Source organism: Dysidea avara, chromosome 1 (genome assembly GCF_963678975.1).
Source record: "Dysidea avara chromosome 1, odDysAvar1.4, whole genome shotgun sequence".
NCBI lineage: Eukaryota > Metazoa > Porifera > Demospongiae > Dictyoceratida > Dysideidae > Dysidea > Dysidea avara.
In genome coordinates, this window is record NC_089272.1 from 18,179,147 (window position 1) to 18,199,557 (window position 20,411).

Genomic DNA, 20,411 nt, shown 5'->3' on the forward strand with positions numbered 1-20,411 from the left:
AGAAATGGTGTTACTGTCTTGGTGATTAGCTATAATATTAAATTGGCATACACAAAATTTGAACTTTCAGTGTTGTGAAATGTCATACAGAAGAATTATGTGCCCAAATTTAATACAGATCCTGTGATTCTAATAGAGCAATCAGTGAATTCTGTTTTGCTATATAATACCTTCAGTGAGCATGCCTCTGATTAAAAGAGCTACTGTAGTTAGACCTGAGTCAAATATGTTCAAACGTTTGCCCAAAATTCTTTCAGGAATTTCCCAAAATTTTCACCCTTATGCTCTTTCAGTGTTCCTATTATCAAGAGTTCCTAAATATATATATTATGAACTCTTGCTATTATGCTTGCATTATGCTACTTAATTAGCAACATTGTTACAATTATATCTTGGAACATTTAATCAGTGAATCTTCTATTAGAATATTTCACTATAAAGTGACTGTTCTATTAGAAGCTATGTACAATGAATTTGAATGTTTTATTGCAGTTTGCAGTTCCACCGACTGCTCTATTAGGGAGTATCAATCTATTTTCATGGAATTAAGCTCTATATAATATTGCTGCAACTGGAAATATCCACCTAATATGCTAACATTATACTGCCATAGCACTCCAGCCTTTTATGCTTTTTATTATGCTGGCATATTTGATGCAGGCCTAACTGTAGTGGAAGTGTTGTAATTGTAGTCTAATGTTTCTTGCACTGCCATTATCCCTTGGTTTCCCACCAATAGATTTTGCCATACATTTAAAAAAAAATTTGAGATAATAATAATTATTTATTTTTAGGTGAATGGAGACTATTTCATGACAACATACATTTTAATTGGATCAGTAACTTCTAAGCACACTTTAGAACTAAAACATTCCTTATAAGGATCTATTAAAGCAAGCCTTCCATATATATTCTTATATATTTTTCCGCATCTTCGTCATGGCACTAATTATTTTCACTGTTAAACCATCATACAGTTATCTTTTGCCCTGAATTTTTTTTCTGTTTGTGCCTGAATGATGATGTATGTACCTAGCAAAATTTTAAAAGTTGTAAATAAACAGAGTGTATCTATTACAATAAAGTTGTATACAGTGTACATTGATTTAACCATGTTGCAACTTTAATTACATCATACACCAGTGATCTTACGAATTGCAATTGTGGTAGAACATTCAAATAATGAAAGCAGTGATAACAAGAGTACAGTGTTTATTGTGCTGTTTGCTATATTGGCTGTGGTGATTATCCCTCCGTTTCCCAAATTTCTTTAACCAAACAATTACACTCATTGCTTTATAACCTTATAACTCTTGTATAGTTGCAGGTATCATCACCAACTTTTTACCAGCACTTCTCTACATGATTATGCACTAGTGGTGCAAATGGGATGGTGATTGAATAATCTAATTAGAAGTATGATGTAATTAAATTTGCAAAAAAGGGGAAATAAATGTATAAGAATTTATTACAATAGCTTCACTCTGTTTATTTACAACTTTTACAAGTTTGCTGGGTAGCTAGACCATTTAGGCACAAGCAGAAAAAAATTCAGCACAAAAGATTATTCTATGGTGGTTTTACAAAGAAAATACTGTCGTGACGTAGATGCGGGAATATATAAGAATATATATCAATACCTTGTTGTACTAGATCCTTATAAGGAATTTTATTTCTAAAGTTTGCTTAGAGGTTACTGATACAATAAAAATGTATGTTATTATTAAAGCTGTTCTATTCATCTAAAAATAAACATTATCATGAAGTCAAAAATGTATGGCAAAAACTATTGGTGGGAAACGAAGGGTTATTGTGATCATAATTATCGTGATAGTATTCTATGTTCTGAAGAAAAGAAAGAACAAAGACATCATGTAAGCTGTATAATAAAAACTATTCTATTTTATAGCTTTTATACTTGTCATATTTCAGAAATGCTGAACGTAACATTGGAATAGAGTTTAGATAGAATACTATTATTAATGAAAACCCTTATTCTGACGCTGATAAACTTCCAGAAAGACCAGAGGCTGTGGATAATCCTCAATATGGACTGGAGGATGATAATGGAGAAGAACAAGAAGTGATTGATTAATTAACAGTTTATTATGCTGGTCACAGCAAAGTTTGAACAACACACATATACACAATAGTTTTAACACATCATTGTACCTAAGCCCTACATCCCTTTTTTGCAGTGTGCTGATACTCAAATCTTTTTTTAGAATACTATATCTTTTTTCACTGCTAGATGTCGATCCAGGTGCCTTTTGGCATACCGCAGTACGTACAATGCATGCATCATGGACTTACCTTTGTCCTCCTTTGTGTCCCATTTCTTTTTGCTTACAGCCAAAGGTGTCGATTCGCGGTAGTGCGATGCATGGCTTCCCTACAGTACGTTTGTAAACGGGAATCGTCCGTATTTTCCGTGGTGACTGATTGCAGAGATGATTCTAACACTGTTCTTCGTTTGTAATGCTGTGTAAAGGGCTGAACATAGCTGAAAGCGAAGCGTAATATATAGCCGCTGCACTTACGATGCAGTAATTGATAGTTTTTTTTTGTTTGTTGTTTTTTTTTTTAAGAAAGAAGAACCGGCCCAAGTTGGCACTCCCATCCACCACACTCTACTCTACGCTAAGATGTTCTATAAAATGGGTTTACCCTATTCCTACACCTACAGAGCTACTGAAACAGAACCTACAGAACACAGAATAGAAAAAAAAAAGGAAATGGGGCTTAAACGGCCCCAAGACGCCCCCCCCCCCCCCAGTGCAAGGTCAACTGATGCAGGAACATGACCCTTAAAGGGATGACCAGAGGAGGAGCGAGAACCCCTTATGCACATGATGGCAGAGTGCAATAAGGAGAAACCAAGACGGCAGCGAAGCCAGCTCATCACCCTACAGTAGGGTGATTTCCACTTACAAGATAGGAGGAAGGCCAGGCACTTGTAAGCCACAGTGGTGGAGGCACCCATGCCTCCAGAAGTTGAAAAAAACAAGAGGACTAAAATTACCATGTTCCACCTCTCGCACTCTCTCCTCATACTGACGGCGCTTCGAAGTTTCATGCTGGCGATAGGAATTACAACGGTTTGAAGGGGCATAAGGGTTAAATATTCTAACATAAAAAAAAGCGCCGTAAGTATGAGGAGAGAGTGCGAGAGGTTGAACAGTGGTAGAGGCAATTGATAGTTGGGGGCGCGCGAATCGTCGTATTTTCGTGGTGACTGGATTGTTGTTGAGGGGCTTCTTTTACTGTTTTTTTTTTTTTTTTTGTCTGTGGCGCTGTGTAACGGGCTGTAAAAAGCTGAAATCGAAGCGTAATGGCCACTGTACTTTCGAAGCAGTTTGTGATAGCTGGGGCGCGCGTTCAGACGAAACCATTAATTCTGGCGCCATCCTTTCTTTTGATGCGGTATGCGTGGGTTCACCAGTCATAATAATGTTACAAAAAAAGTAAACAAACAAGTTAAAGGAAAAATTAGAAATTTTAAGTTCGATTAGGGATCATAGAAACAAGTTGATGTTGTACTACCTCTAAAAAACCAGGCGCCATGCAGCTAGCTAACTCATCTGGAATTAACTATAGACAATATATGCTACTATGAATTAACCAACTATGTTGTATTACTATTTTACAATAGGGTAGTTTTGGGTTGTGCAATAATATTATTAGCTAATTCTCGTATTTCGTAATTCATGAAATATTCGTAATTCGTTCAATTACGTTGCTATGCACTGCTAGGGAAGCGTTTTTATTATTACAAGTGGAACAAAAAATTAGGAATTTTCAATATGAGTAGGGATCAAAGTAATAAAAAGTACTGAAACAAGAGAGATTATCTACCACCTGAAGTCATGCTAGTACACACGTAATCGCTACTTCAGTTGCCAAGATTTAAGATATAATGGCACTGAAGTAGGGATTACGTGTGTACTAGCATGACTTCAGGTGGTAGATAATCTCTCTTGTTTCAGTACTTTTTATTACTTTGATCCCTACTCATATTGAAAATTCCAAATTTTTTGTTCCACTTGTTTGTGTACTTTTTACAAACATTGCATGAATCTTATCTTTATGTGCATGCAGTTTCTATTACACAGGACACTAAAGTTACTATTTCTTCAATGTCCATGGTTTTCTAGCTATGTTATAGAGTCATTGCTTTGATACCACATAGCCTAAATATTTCAAGGGGGAAATTTCAATTTTTGCTGATTTTGAGGTTTTGGAGGGTTATCAATGAAAACTTGAAGAAAAGCCCGAACTTCTTCTAAGGGCCTTTCAAATGCCAACTTGATTTGTAGGATTTCATCCATCTCTTCATCAGTCAGTTGTTTACAGAGTTCACTGCACCTTCAGCTTTTAGGGCGGTCATCACTGGTTCTACCTGTGCCAACTTCTTCAGCTAACACACAACGCCCTCTCTCATCAACCGGAATCACAGTGCTGTACAAAGGACACTCCTGTGGATCAGGGGACTATGACTTGGTCACAAGACATCTGTTATCATGGTCAACAATTGTAACCTCTTCAGGAGCTGAGAACTTGTAGGCAGTCTCATAGTAGTATGGCTCAGAAGCTGAAGAGTGTAATTGTATTTCCAAGTCATCTTCACTGACTAGTTGGATACCTGAAATTTTCCTAAGACTTCTTAAAAGTACCCCAACACTGGTTTTCCTAGTTGACAGTGCTTCATGGATGAGCTTTCTGGATACTATTCTACAAGCAGTCTTTTTCCTGGTTGTAAGTGACATTTCATCTACAATGGAGTAAAACAGTTCTGTAAATCTATTGACAATTGCAGAGCATGTTTCCTTCTGCTGCAAGAGACCCTTGATCATGCTATCCACACACGAATGCATTTGAGATTCAGTTGGCGGCTTAAGCAAGTACCTATAGCAACAGAAAGAATACATAAAAGTGACGAGAAAATAAAATTAATTAAGGAATTAAGTGAAACAACATTACCTGTGTTTAGATTCTTTGCACAGTTTCTCAATATTAGAAAAGTAGTACTTGCTGGTTGAGGATCTAGTAGCAGCACGGGATTTGGCAACATCCTTGCGGTAATGTTCTTTAGTGCTCTCTGCAGAATCCACACGAGACTTTTCCAAGTCTTGATGGTAGTGTTCCCTTTTCTTTTTTGCAACTTCAGTGCGAGACTTTTCCAAGTCTTGATGATAGTATTCCCTTTGCCTTTCCGCTGACTCAATGCAAGACTTTGCCAAATCTTTGTCAAATGATGTTTTGGTGGCTTCAGCTGATTTCTCACGCGACGCTGTTACATTTTTGTAGTACTCATTAGCATGACGCTGTGATCGGCATTCACTGCTGTACTTGTCCTTTCTCTCTGAGAGTATAGACTCTCTATGAGCTTCATAGTACGCCCTGTTATTCTCCTTCTTTCTACTCTTCCACGCCGCTTCCTTCGAAAGCATTGCCGCACCCAATATTGCCTCAGAGAAAACGCACAAAGCAATAATAACCACAATACCCTTAGCTAACGCTATTTTGCTACGAATTATTTCTAATATCGCTCAAATACTTGAGGTAGATACGTTGTTTACAGCAAAGAAATGCGTTTACAAACGCAAGCAATATTAATTTTGCCGGTTAACTTTGCCAGAAACAAAAGATATAAATCGCTAAATATATTCACTTACACGTACAAAGCTTCCCGACTGTGAACAGCTCGCTCTTCCTGCTCAAAATCAACTTCGAACTTTCAACCACGTGTATTCGAATATTTTACCACGAAGATTATGATTACTCTATTTAGCGAGCACTCTTATTGAAACGGACGGCGCCGTACATTGAAGCCATTTGTGGAGTTATTAACACTACCTGTAGTGAATCCAGGACGATGGCGACATTAAAGAACGATGAAAGGTAGCAAGGATTGTATTTCTATCGGTGTAGGAAAGGTTTAATCTATAGGCAAAGCGAGCCGTTTTCATACAAGAAGTAGGACTGTAGCTGTTGTCATCTTCCCGCTAGGCCTGGCTGAAGGCATCAGTTAGGGAGTCAGTCACTAGAAAATTCGATCAGATAGAATTTTTTTTAAAATTCGTGGAAACTCATAGGATGCATTTCGTGCCGTTTTGAAGGCGAAATCGTGCTTCACTTTTGTAATACAATACTGCTGAATCGCCGAGATGGTTTTGCAAGTCTGCTTTTGGTGCGTAATTTTTTGGCGGGAAATCGTGAACCTTGACGATCCCTACCATTAAGTACTACCGTACTTAATGATATTATTATATTGTGTACTGTGCAGGAATCATGTATGATTATAATGCACAGGTGTAATTATACAAGTGTCCAAATCATTACAAAACTCAGTGTATGTGGGAGCATTAACAATGTTCTGGGGTAGATTATTCGCGTTTTTGTTGTTATTGTTTGTTAAACAAGCCGCTTTTGCCAACATATTACACACAGAAGTATCTTCTAAACTGTTTTATAGTGTGACTAACGTGTTTTTTCCCACAAATTCTCTCGACAAAGCCTCAAAGCTGCTCTTTATTTTCGTTCGCGTACGTAAGGGATACGCCCCCTTTCAACTCGAAGCGATAGGTTATTCCTGGTAGTGTACGAGGCCTGCACTGTTGTTTTTCAGTTGCTAAACGCCTGAAAACCTCAAGCGGAAGGTAGTCTGAGGAAAGTCGCCACACCCGTTTTTCAGTTCGCCGAAAAGAAACCACCTCAGAGTAAAGTTCACCTATGCACTGAGAAGTTTAATACAGACTTCATTTCACTTTTACTTCTTACGTAAAAGCTGCTTTTACCATTATTTAACGATTTGCTCACGTGGGTGCGTACGGACAAACATAGGTAGATAGGTCATAGATCTTGTACTCGAATATCTATGGATAGGTAGATAGGTACACACACACACACACACACACACACTTTTACGAAAACAATTTCAGTAAACCAGGCACGCGCCCACCGAAGGCCGGCTGTGGGCGCGCGCCTGGTTAAAAAAGTTGGGAAACAAGGGAGGTTGCCTACACCTCCAGATATAGCTACTAGTGAACATTTAATCCCTAATTCAGTCTTGGTCTTGGGTGTATAGACTGGATTAGGGATTAAATGTTCACTAGTAGCTATATCTGGAGGTGTGGGCAATCTCCCTTGTTTCCCTACTTTTTTTTCTATGATCCCTAATCGAGCTTAAAATTTCTAAGTTTTCCTTTAACTTGTTATTAATAATTTTATCACAGCAAAATTGCATACAATTATAATGCGAGTGAACAACCTGAGAGTGTAGGTTAATATATATCATAGAACTTTTCCAGCTAGCTATATGACACATAAAGTGCAATGAATGAAACATGACTCACATAGTCAAGTAATGTCTCAACTAGAAATGTCTGAATTGAAGATTATGGCAAGTGTACTTTATCTAAATATGATGATAGGTCATTTAGTATAGAACCTAATGACCCAACAATTATAGGAATGATGACTACATTTTCACACTCTAGCAACTTCAATTTTAAAATCTACATATTTGTCTTAGAATGGCAATATCAGTTAGGCACACTCCATTTTTTTGTGTTGATACCAGGTCGGTTATGTTGCAATGAGGTGCATATCAGTTACAATGAAAAATCCTGATTCGAGAAGCAGTTTACAGACATTTTTTTGCAAACTTGTGGAGGAGAATGTTTCCACCAAGGGTCTAATCTTGCACAAGGATGGTTTGCTAGCATCCAGTGAACATGAGAAGCAACATGATCAAAAATTGATCATGCTGGCTCTTATACTCTTTTGTGCTAAAAAAAGAACAGTAGCTTACAAGGTGATCAATAGTCATCAGAAGAGCCGCAAATTCGGCATCTATCTAAACATGGGATTTATAGATATGCACTTTAATAGCATTAGTACTCTTGGGCTGTGAATACAAGTCCTTCCATTTCTTTAGTAAGGTTAGCCATAGCTACTGTGATTTAACACAAATTTGTTCAGAAATTTCCCATATGAATTGCCCATGGAGAAGCTTGATCTTCCAAGTTTGTAAATGCTTCAAGTTATTTAATTGCTTGTACTTCTTGCCATACTCCTAAAAATCTGATGAATTGTTGCCATTAATTTTATGTAAGGATCAGCAGAGTGGTGTACAGTGTACATAAAATGACAAGTTTCTCTACTCATGACTGAGATCTGACCCCGACCACCATTCTTTCTTGAGACATAAAGGTTGTCTACATTACTGTTCATTGAAAATCCACCATGCATAGTCATCAATTTTTTAAGCATCAATATCCAACTTAGCTACACAACTCAGTTTGAGACCAATAATATTAACTATCCTTAATGCAGCAATGAGATGGCACAGCTTATTTATAGCAGTAATTAAATACTTAGTATATATACAGTTTTGTACAAAGAAATTTTTGAACATGGCACTTATATTGTTTTGTTATTAATAAGATGCTTTTAATTTGTTGCTATTTGACTCAAGGACACCCAAATAATTATATTATTTTTAGTTAAATAACACTATATAATTATGAGACTAATGTGATGATGTCAGTAGCTTGTAACAAGAGCTTTGATTAATGTGACAAACAATAAACATTACGCTTAGGTCAATGTTGTAACTAGAATATAAAAATTGTGTACTCTAATGTTTGATTGAGTCTCTGTTATGTCACAGTTGTGGTTGTAGTGATTTTGCTCTCTTTTATGATTAAAGAAAGATAGACATTGACTGCCACATTTGCTCGCTTGGGGCCTCCTGGAGTTATAAGGAGGGTCTTCCATGCTACAGTGGACTTGCCCACTACAGCTTCAGGTAGTGACCTGTTGGTAATAATGTGTGGTAAACTGCATGACAATAACCATGACCCTTCCAATGTTCAAGTTGTGGGCACAAAGACTGAGGGTGGAGAAGAATTGTCACTACAAGATATGGATGGTGTGTTTCTAAGAGTTCCAGTCTTGAAGTAGGGGTTATCTAGAGCATCACTAGCTCCAGGAAGTAAAGTTTCAGTTCCAATCTTGGTGTCAGGTTCGCCAAGGACATCACTAGCCCGAGATAGTGAGGAAAGTGAGAGTTTTTCTTTAGAAGAAAAGCGTGTGGAGGAAGTCCTGAGTCTAATGAAAACTGAGTTGACAAATACACGACTGCAGTTACAATCAGCTCAGGAAGAAATAGTGTGTCTGAGAAAGGAATTGTCAAAAAGGGTAAAGAAAGGATTCAAGAGCTTTGGCGGATAAATTGTAAGCAGCTTACAGTTCATGACAACCTGCAGCTGATGTTTGAAAAGGAGGAAAAGATGAAACTAGTACAGGACAGACTGAATGAGGTAGAAATGGAGCTAACCAGGCTGAAGGTAGAAGGAACAGGTATGACAAGTTTGTCAACTCTACCAGTTTGTCATTTGCTAGTGTAACCCCTAGTACTACATGTACAGTGTCTTCTGTATTACATGACCCCCAGGAGGTAAGGACAGGTCATGTAGATTTCTTGAGACAAACAAGTGTTACTAGCAATGTCCCATTTCTTCAGTCAGGTGTGATGCAATCTACATCCAAACTTTCAACAAATAGTCAGCAACATACAGGCGGATATTTACACCAGTCTACAGTACAGCCTACACAGTGGCAATCACTCGAGTTATTTGAATCTGTGGGCCCTTCTACTAGTTCAGGGATGAATGTGGTAACCAATCCATATGTGTCATTGTCTAACACTTCATTCTATAGCAGGCCTATTAGTTTCATTGGTACAACAAGTAGTGGATTTCCAACTGTTACTCCCCTGCTTGGTCACTGTCAGGTACAACAACGTTGTGGGAAAGCTCCCCCTATAAGCTTAGATGAGTTTACCACAGAAGATAGTCGGATCACAATTGGTGATTGGATACCGATACTGGAGCGTGCTGCTAGCTGGAATGGTTGGACAGAGGATGAGACATTAATGCAGTTAGCTGGTCACCTCAGAGGATAAGTGTTACTAGAATGGAAATTATTGGATTGGAAAGACAAAGCCACTTATCATACAGTCATAAAAGCATTGAGGGAACGTCTTGACCCTGGAAATCAGTCAATAGCAACTTTGGATTTACGACACACCAGCCAAAAGCCAAGTGAGACCGTATCTGATTTTATACAGCGGTTGTAGAAAGTGTTTCAAATGGCATTTGGTTGTGAAAATCTGTCAGCAGAAACTAGAGATATGCTATTGTATGGACAATTACAGGAAGGTCTGTCATACACTTTAATGGAGCTGCCATCAGTATCTGGTTCTCAGAACTATAGAGAATTGTGTGTAGCAGCAAAGAAAGAAGAGAGGAGGTAGGCTGAGTTAAAGAAGAAACAGCAGTATTTGAAGAGTGATAGATCATCATCATTGTCAGATAGTTTTAATAAAAGGTCACTACAAAAAAGTTACAACAGTACCCAGAAATCTGGAGGTGACTGGAACAAACATAAATCATTTTGGAAGTAGCAATCTTTGAGGTGTTATTTGTGTGACAGCCCAAATCATTTGGCTCGTGACTGTCACACCCGCAAAACTGAAATCAAGGTAAAAAGACAGGTGCTCAGGAGAAGAAAGATAACAAGATGATCCGGACAAGGTCTTACACTGATAATGGTAGAGAATCTCGATGTGTAGAGGTAAAAATTGAAGGAGTTCCTGTCACTGGATTGATAGATACAGGATCAGACATAACCATTGTCCGAGGTGATCTACTTTACCACATTGTGTCAACAGCAGGGTTAGAGGCTAGCAAGATCAGATCGGTGGATCAGATGGCATGTACATATGATCAAAAGCCCATAACATTAGATGGGAAGATAGACCTGAACATTAGTTTTGATGAGAATACATTGTATATATCAAGTTAGTAGCTCCTGATGCACTATTATTGTCTGAAGCTGTTTGCCGTACCTTAGGTGTAGTCAGCACCCATCACTATCCCTATTAAGAAGGATATTCTGCCACTTGGGGAGGACCAGGACATGGAGTCCCAAGTCAGTATGGAGGCAGTGACTACTGTAGAAGTAAGGCCAAGGGAGATTAACACACCAGGAGAGCTGATTAACAACACCACCCCTACTACTGAATCAGCACAAACCTTGTGAAGTGACATGAATGATGAAAAGGAGGAGCCTAGTTTACAAGAGCCAAGTGAACTAGAGTGTGTTCTCAAGCAAGAATTGGGTAACATCTCACAAGTGAGTCTGATTAAAACTGTACGTTTTCCTGCCAATTTCACTGCAGTAGTACCAGTAAAAGTTCTGAATGAAAAAGGCACATTTATGTTAGAGCCTTCAGATTCACTGGACACCTCATTGAAGATTGTAGAGTCTCTTATAGAGGTAAATGAGGATGGCTCTTCTGCAGTAGTGGTAGCCAATACTGGAAAGTGCACACACCAGTTACAGAATAGTACAGGCGTTTTACCAAGAATATTGTATCAACCTCATGGCACACTAATTGCAACAAAGGCAAACTCAACAGATTTTGTTCCTTATTATGTCTTCAATGACAGAAAAAATCCTAAGGATCCTCATGGGGAACAGTGTGAAAATCACTAAAATAAAAACCCATTTTGTGCTCCTTACCTGTTTGATATTTGTACAGTGTTTATGGTCATATCTTGGGTAGGATACCACTTATATTAAAGTTTATTATACCATTAAAAACCTCTCGCAAAGACGAATCTTTTTGGTGCTAAAATTATCACCTTAGGAAAATATTAGTGTTGCACAGATAATCGGTTGAATTATCGGTAACAGCCGATATTAGCTAATTTTACAAGTATCGGTATCGGCTACGAAGATGAAATAATTTGCCGATTAACCGAAACCCACAGTCAATCGTTAATGACGACAATGAACAGGTGAAAGTAAAGAAGGTGGTGAATATAGCCTATTATAGCCTTGCAACCATACTTGTGCAAGCAAACAAGCCAAAACAGTTACAGCAAACCACTTACTGCTTTATCGGCCGCCCACGCAATTAGTTGATCACTCTTCACAAAGGGTCTGGAATCCCACTAAAAACACTGCTTGATAAGCTGGCTTAGATGTTTTATAACTACTTGGCTTCCTTTTCCATGAAAGGGGTTAGTCGCAAAACTGTAGGCCCACGCAATTAATTACACTATCATTACAAATGCAGTTTATACACATAAATTTTAGGTGATTTCTGCTCCTCCGCCCCTGTTCTGAAGAATTGAAGAATATCGGCATATCAGTTACAGGAATAGGCAAATAATCGGTATCGGTAAATGTGAAAAAATGCATATCGGTGCAACACTAGAAAATATGTTAATGAGATATATTTTATTATTATTATTATTATTATTATTAGCACTTTACAGTGACCAGCACTGAAGGTCTGACAGCAACATGTGCTGCAGCCTTAGGATTACCTAACCTACTTTCAGGGACTTAGACCTACTGACATCCTGGATTTGCTTAATGTTTTGCAACTGTAACTATTGTAGTAATGCCTGTATGGATGTTTTTGCATGCATGCAGAGTAGTATAATGAGCTTGAGAGTTTTCAACCAGCAGGAGAAAGGTTATATTGTGGATGCGCGAAACATCACATCTACCAATTAGAATGATCAGGCCCAACATTGTATGGTATATAAGGCAAAGTAGATGGTTTTTAATGCTGGTGATAACATGAGAAGAGTACTTACTAACTAACTGAACAAGGCTTGAACCAGGGCAAACTTTGTCAATCTTGATGTTAGGTGCTGAAACCCCAGGAATGAACCAGGGACCTTTAGATAAAAGTATGTTGACTATTCAGTGTTCCAGCTCAATAGGCCTGAGCCTATTATGCTCAAAATTTTACCTATTATTCTTTCCAGAAAATTCTCCTATTATTCTTTTTGTTATTCTTTTATATATCCAGCCTATTATTCCATAATTGTTCTCATTCAGTATATATATATATATGTGGCTAGTCGCTTAGTTTTCAAGATGCTGCTATAAGTAGTTTTGTCTGAATTATAATAGCCATATTATGAAGCATTCCACCTTACACATCATTTTTTCTATCCATAATAGTTACAGCAGACTTAGAATAGCTATCTACAGCAAGGCCGGAGCCCAGAGATTTTGAGTGTTCCGGCCATCCATGGACTGCAGTGGAGGTCATACTACTTCTTATTTATCTGATGTGTTTTTTAGATCATGTGATACTCAACTGCATGTGCTAAGCACACACTACATGCCAAGTTAGGGGGATCTGGGTCATGCTCTCCCAGGAAATTTTTTGAAACTAGATGCTCTGAAATGGCATCTGGAAGCTATTTTACTTGCAAAGTCTCTTTCTCCTTTTTGTTAACATTAAGGATATATACTGGTAATTTTGTACTACAGTACCAATTAATTCAAGTTCATAGCTAATGTTACTTTCAAAGTTTCAGTGAAAGCTTAGTTTTTTGAGATACAGAAGTCATTGGGTTTGTAATTGCTAATGTATGCATGACATGCCCACATGCGTGATCAATTAGCCCAATGCAGTGCAATGCAGATGACTCACTGGAACTTTTGGGTGATTTGAGCACAATTAACATGGCTTAGACTAAGTAGAACAGTGGCTATTTTCTATACCAAATGTCTATTAGAGTATTGTGATGACTGTTCTATTAGAGTATATTATGATGACTGCTCTATTAGAGTATCTCGATCTTTTTTCAAATTCAAGTAGCCGAAAAGTGGTCGGCCCTGATCTATAGTAATAATTCAAGTGTATTTAATTATTAGTGTATTACAATAATATGCTGTAACTACTGTATAGCTACTAAGTTAGGTAGATAATAATGCTCAAAGAATTGAAGAAGATACACAGGTATAAGATGTACAAGTTTCAGAATTGTAGATAAATCATGCAGTTAAATCCCTGATGCTGGCTGCAGATTGATAACATGAAATGATCTGACTGCTCTATTAGAGTATTTGAGCGTTCTATTAGAGTATATCGATCTTTTAGAGGCTTTTCAGCTCAGCACTCCTGTCAGCTTATAGTAGCTTAACTCTTTCTTCTAGGTAATCAAGAAGAGACACGCCCCCTAATTCCACCGATTATTCCCGTGGTCGTCCGATTATTCTAAAATTATGCCTGTAACCATCCTATAATTCCGGAATTATTCTCACGAAATTGGTGACCTATTATTCTCAAATTATGCTGGCATAATAGGTGCAGGCCTACAGCTCAAATATGATTATGATTATTATTATTACTGAGCAGTCAGCCCTGCTGGTGTGCTCAGATTTGCCCAAATACATGCAACACAATTACAATAATGATTGTAGTCCGGTTCTAAAAATGTCAGCATCTGCAACTTCAATAAGATCTACTGGTAAAGAGTTCCAATCATTAATTTTTCTTGAAAAATAACTATTTTGGTGTGCTGTGGTAGATACCATATCAAACAATTAAGCGACTTAAAAAATTTTTTTTTCGTTTACAAGATACACGCGTCTACACTGCAAGCAGGTTTTCAAGGCTCTGTCATGGAGCGTCAGATAACTTTTAAACCTTTCCCCCGTTCTAGCAGGAATGGCCAAGATGACATCTACTTTCACGTAAAACGCAACAGCTTAATACGGCCTTTTTCATGGTACAAAGTAGGGGTTTAACATTACACATAAAACCATTGGCAATGAAAATATTGGCTCACCCCAACAATCCAGGCGCGAACTTTTTAACTAATCCCCGTCATACAAGGCTAGATCACTCCTTGCTTGAATACTTCAGCTAGTTATACCGTTCGTGACGAACGTTATACATGATACAAATAATTTTATAAAAATCACCATCTCAATCCAATAGTCGCATACCCCGGCTGAGCACTAATTATTAGTGAAGCGCGCGCTATATTGCGTGGGCGAGTTGCAATGGAGAAGCGAATGAATGTTTAATTCATCAACTTTTCAATGGTCAATAGCCATTGTACATGTAATCAAATAAATATTAATTTTTAAAAAAAATTGTCAATATAAAACTTTCAAGTTAGCTGTTTGCAGATCTCCAGAATGTAAACCTTAGCTGTTTGCAGATCTCCAGAATGTAAACCTGTGGAAAAAATGGTCACATTTTAATTGGTGAATTAAAAAAAATCTTTATCACGCACGCACGCGCACGCACGCACGCACGCACACACACACCCACACACACACACACACACACTCACTCACACACACACACACACACACACTCACACACACATACACACACACACACACACACACACACACACACACACACACACACACACACACTCACACACACACAAACACACACTACACTACACTACACTACACTACATATTCACATAAAAATAAAACACTACAAGGTATTGTAAGGCTTGTTTACATTAGTTAATTTTGTGGTCCACCACATATAGCAACAAGGGAAATGTGTATCTGTGATCAAGAATTTAATTTAGATTCTAATATCATTATTAGATGGTCAGACTACCTTTGTCAACTAGTGACTTTTGGTAAAAAGCGAGGGGTAACCAATGCCTTGGGACTCTTGTACACTATGTGAGAAATCCAATCAGAAATACACAAATTTTTAGAAACCAAATCCTAAATCCTAAATCACGTAAAAATAATGGAGAAAGTGAGTTTAACAAAGTAGACAATGATCGATCACGAATACCTAAAACAAGATGTAGATCAACAACTGTACAGGTAGTTACTAGTTAGCAATCTCACTAAATGCTTTTAAAATACATAAAGATTGGGACTCTCGTACACACCATTTGGGTGCTTTGCGTGGGCGTTGACTACCCCTCGAAAAAACAAAAACAAAAAGACTATACAGAAGATGAGCCCTGCACAGCTACGTGGGTTTCTTAGTACAAAGCATACACTCACCTTATTTGCACAGTGCCCAATCGTCATCATGGACGCTTCCACCTCCCACCGTGCACTAAAGTAATAGAAACATCATTAAAATAATAATATAAGCATTAATATTATTATAGCATAACACAGCAGCTCAATATTACAGCATGATAAACAAACCAAAGTATTTATACAGAAAACTACATCCTAGACATTTAATCGTCTTTGAGCAAGGCCATTTTAACGAAGGTGCAAATTGTGCGTGGGCGGATAATTCATTACATTCTGTTTGCTGTTTATAACTATCACTGGCAAACTAATGTATATACAATATCAAAGAACGTATATATTTAAACAGTTGCATGATACTTATAGACTGTTTTTTCACTGTCAGCCACTTCTTGTGTGCGTGGGCGACCCACCACCGCTCCCCTCCGCACCCTCCCACCCACCCACCCCCTATATGATATACGTGCTATACAGGTGAGCATATAAAAGTTGCTAAAATTAACAGGTTTCTGTAGAATCAGTTTTTTAAGAATAATTCTAATTGAACAAACAGTACATTTTCATACTATAGCTAAATGACATTAAAATATATTGAATTGTTCTGATATGACATGTGGTAAGATGTAGTGCAGTGGATGGTACTGTCTCGTGGATCGTGATGTTGGTAGGTAGTATGGAGGAATTGTAAGTGATATCTGTTGGTAAAAAACTTTGTGTAATGTTTGTAGTCGAGATAATTTGCGGCGAGTCTGGAGAGTTGGCCATGATAGCTGATTTAACATTGAGGTGAATCAGGTGACAGAACTAAGTCTACCATTAGTATTAGTATTTGTGTTACAGGTAAAGAAGGCTCAAGGAGCCTGTAAAGCCTGATCTGTACAAAAAGAATTTAACAAATTTGCAACTGCATAGCAAAAACTTATATACAATAATAGTTAACTAATTAATAATCATACAATAAAGTAGACCAGCCACTGTCGAGAAAATTTTTAAAATCATTAAGTGTGGGTGCATTAACTATGTAATTGGGTAAACTGTTCCAGTCATTGATGGCTCGTACAGTGAAAAAAGTAGATCTCACTCTTGATGTTGCTTGAGGTTTAAATAACTTGTAATTGTGACCCCTAGTTGTTGATGAAGTTGCAGTAGTAAACAAATCTGATGTATCTAGACTGAAATGGCTGTGTAATAGCTGATAGAACATTAGGCCACTCCAATTGGTAATTATGTTTCTGGTCAACCGCCCGCATCCTTTATTGGAGAATGTTAAATTTCAGAAATACATGGGTAAAATGCCCGCATCAGCTTTTTGAAAAACCTGGATTTCAGAAACAAATATTGGGCTGCAACAAGTATGCCGGGCTAAATCTAAGTGTCATAATTTGTATTTTATCAGTGAAAACCTACAAGAAATAGGCATAGTGCATCTCGTAGTGCATAGTACAGATCGATATACTCTAATAGAACAGTCAGTGAATCACAAAAAATACTCTAATTGAGCAGTCACTTCATTGTTGCTTTGTTGCTGAATTCCGCCCGCCCGCACCTAAAACTGATTTTCAAAGGACCAGAAACATAATTACCAATTGGAGTGGCCTTATCATATCTCCGCACTGTCTGCAGTATTTAAGTGATGGCAAGTTTAGAGCAGTGAGGTGATCAGATCCTGGACCAATTTTGTGGCTCTTCTCTGTATCTTCTCTATTTGTTCTTGATCTAAAATGTATTGTGGTCCCCAGATGATGTTACCATACTCTAACACTGGGCGGATATATGATTTATACAAGTTGATGAATGTAGCATGGTCGAAATTCTGAAAAGTCTTGTGAATAACTGCTAGTAGTCTGTTAGCTTTCTTGGCAACTGTGGTGGTATGATCGTGAAACTTTAACTGATTGTCAATCATTATTCCCAAGTCCCTTACAACATCACAAGATGTAATAGTAGTGCCATCAATTACATATTCACCAAATCCGTGAGGTTTACCTAAGTGTAACCAATTACACTTACTAATGTTGAACTTCATTTGCCATTTCTTAGACCATGCAAAAAGCAAATTTATATCTTGTTGAAGTTGGCAAAAGTCGTCCACAGTCCTGATAGTTCTGAATATCTTCACGTCATCTGCAAATTGAAAAATGGGACTATTAACTATTAAGGGCATGTCGCTGACATATATATTAAACAAAATAGGGCCCAAAACAGAGCCTTGAGGCACTCCACTACTGACACTTGACCAATCTGATGCATGACTGTTCAGTACAACTTTCTGCTTCCTTCCCACAAGAAAATTCTTCACCCACTCTAGCAGATTGCCAGATATGCCACACCCTTGCAACTTGGAAATTAAACGGTTGTGTGGGACGGAATCAAATGCCTTAGCAAAATCAAAATACAAGATATCAACAGAATGGCCATCGTCAAGCGCTTTGGTCCAATCGTTCATGGCCAATAACAGTTGAGTTGAACAGGATCTTCCAGGAGTAAAGCCATGCTGATGAGGAAGTATCACATTATTAGTTATCAAATGTTCTTGGATGTTGTCTTTAATGATGGATTCCAAGATTCTACAAATAGGCGAGGTCAAACTAATAGGACGGTAATTGCTAGCATTAGAGTGATCTCCCTTCTTATGTACTGGAGTTATTAAAGCTTCCTTCCAGTGCTTGGGTAGTACTGAACACTCCAAGGACTTGTTGTACAGGAAAGATGAAGGACTACTTAGCTCTTGTGCACATTCTTTTAAGCAAAATAGTGGCCAGCCCTCTGGGCCAGGAGCTTTATTGGGGTTCAGCTGGGTCAGTTTGTCAAACACTATTGCTGGAGTAATTGTGATGTCTGTAAGTGAAGAATGGCAACCATCTAATTGGTACTGGGGGATTGATGTACAGTCCTCTTTAGTAAATACACTAGTAAAAAATTTATTGAAAAGCTCACACTTTTCTTGATCTGTGTCAGCAGCAGAATTATCATCACGCCATAATGAATCAATTGATGGGCGTGTCTTGAGACGTGAATTCACATATTTCCAAAACTGCTTAATATTACTGGTTCTGTTGGATGCTAAGTTAGCCTCATATTTCCTACGAAGGGATCTAGTCAAATTATGCAGCTTGTTTCTAGATTGACAATATACTTGGTAATCTGCTGGGGACTTACTACGCTGATATTTGTTCCATAACTTACATTTTGTGTTCTTTAAGTGTAATGCTGCTCGTGTCATAAACAGATTTTTCCTTACTCGAGGAGTTTCAAAGGGAACACAGTCATTAATAATACTAGTTAACCTCAAAGCAAATTCATTGTAAGCCAACTGAATATCAAGAGGAGACAGAAGATCTTCCCACTCAATAACTGTTAGCATTTGACGCATCCGAACAATATCTACTTGATGTATGTTGTAGTGTGGTTTGGAAGCAGGGTTATAGAACAGTAGCACAAATATTTAAACCGGAGACATACATGGTCACTTAAACCCAAAGCGGGGAGAATATTAACACTATTGATCATTTCTTCTTCATTAGTCAAAATGATGTCAAGGATGTGTGGTGTTGAGTTTTGTACATGCCGAGTAGGAGCCTCTACATGCTGGAAAAGGTACTTGTCTTGTACAGTGTCAAGAAACAATTGTGAACAATGATTACTACAAGAATTTGATGACCAGTCAATGTCAGGATAGTTAAAATCACCACATATCAACAAGTGTGTATGGTCATCAATTTCTGTGAGCAATTTACACAGACCAATAGTACTTTGTAAAGTATCAGAAGAAGGACTACGGTATACACAACCCACAAGGAGTGAGTCATGATCCATCAGTTTAATTGATATCCAAACATGCTCATGGTGTGGGTATCCATCGAAGGTTACTTCTGATACTATTAATTTGTTGGAAATGTATATCCCAACACCACGCATGGCTGGAGGGGTCTGGTGAGAGTCAGGGTCGAAATTGAAAAAAGCTTGATATCCATAAAGTGAGAGTCTAGCTGAAGAGAGAGAATTAATACTATGTTTTGGTAATATTTCACTGATTAGAATCAAATCTGGTTCATCACCAGCAATGAGTGTAGATAAGTCATCCATTTTATTCAGTAGTTGATCAGCGTTAGTGTACAAAATATCTAATTTGGTTATAGGGTTAATAGCTGATCTAGGATCTGAGTTATCAGTACTGGGTTGCTCAACATCAGGACATTGTTCAATGCTAAATTGGTTAACATCAGGAGCTATTTGTCGTGGCCCCAACAGGGGTCGCTATGCTTGTGTCCATTTGGTTGGTGGCTTGACTTGGACGTGCTGTTTGGGTGACAATAACCCCATCTCGAATAACCAAATTTGGTTGATTGACTCTTCTTCGTTTGAGTTCTTCCACTAATTGCTTATGTTTACTTCTTTGATATTTGGTCATGTCAGGTGAAATGAAGACAGTTTTATATAGTTCATGACGACGCAAAATGTAAGCATTGGAAGTAACAATCTCCTTGTCTTGTATGCTTTCCATTGTGATAAGAAAAGGTCTTGGTTTGCTATCTTGTCGTTTACCTAGCCTTAGT

At 37.8% G+C, this 20,411-nt stretch overlaps 1 protein-coding gene and 1 long non-coding RNA gene across 2 annotated transcripts; both read right to left on the reverse strand.

Moving 5' to 3' along the window:
- Positions 1–4,111: 4,111 nt before the first annotated feature.
- LOC136264432 (uncharacterized) lies at positions 4,112–5,450 on the reverse strand. The gene is made up of 2 exons (XM_066059198.1): positions 4,981–5,450; positions 4,112–4,905 (listed from the first exon to the last, which is right to left on the reverse strand). The coding sequence occupies exons 1-2, from the start codon at positions 5,448–5,450 to the stop codon at positions 4,491–4,493; spliced, it is 885 nt and encodes a 294-aa protein (XP_065915270.1). The 3' UTR covers positions 4,112–4,490.
- Positions 5,451–14,908: 9,458 nt separating this feature from the next.
- On the reverse strand, positions 14,909–16,041 carry LOC136248920 (uncharacterized). Its single transcript, XR_010697911.1, has 2 exons — positions 15,877–16,041; positions 14,909–15,067 (listed from the first exon to the last, which is right to left on the reverse strand). It is a non-coding gene; the product is annotated as an uncharacterized lncRNA (long non-coding RNA).
- Between the last annotated feature and the right edge of the window lie 4,370 nt (positions 16,042–20,411).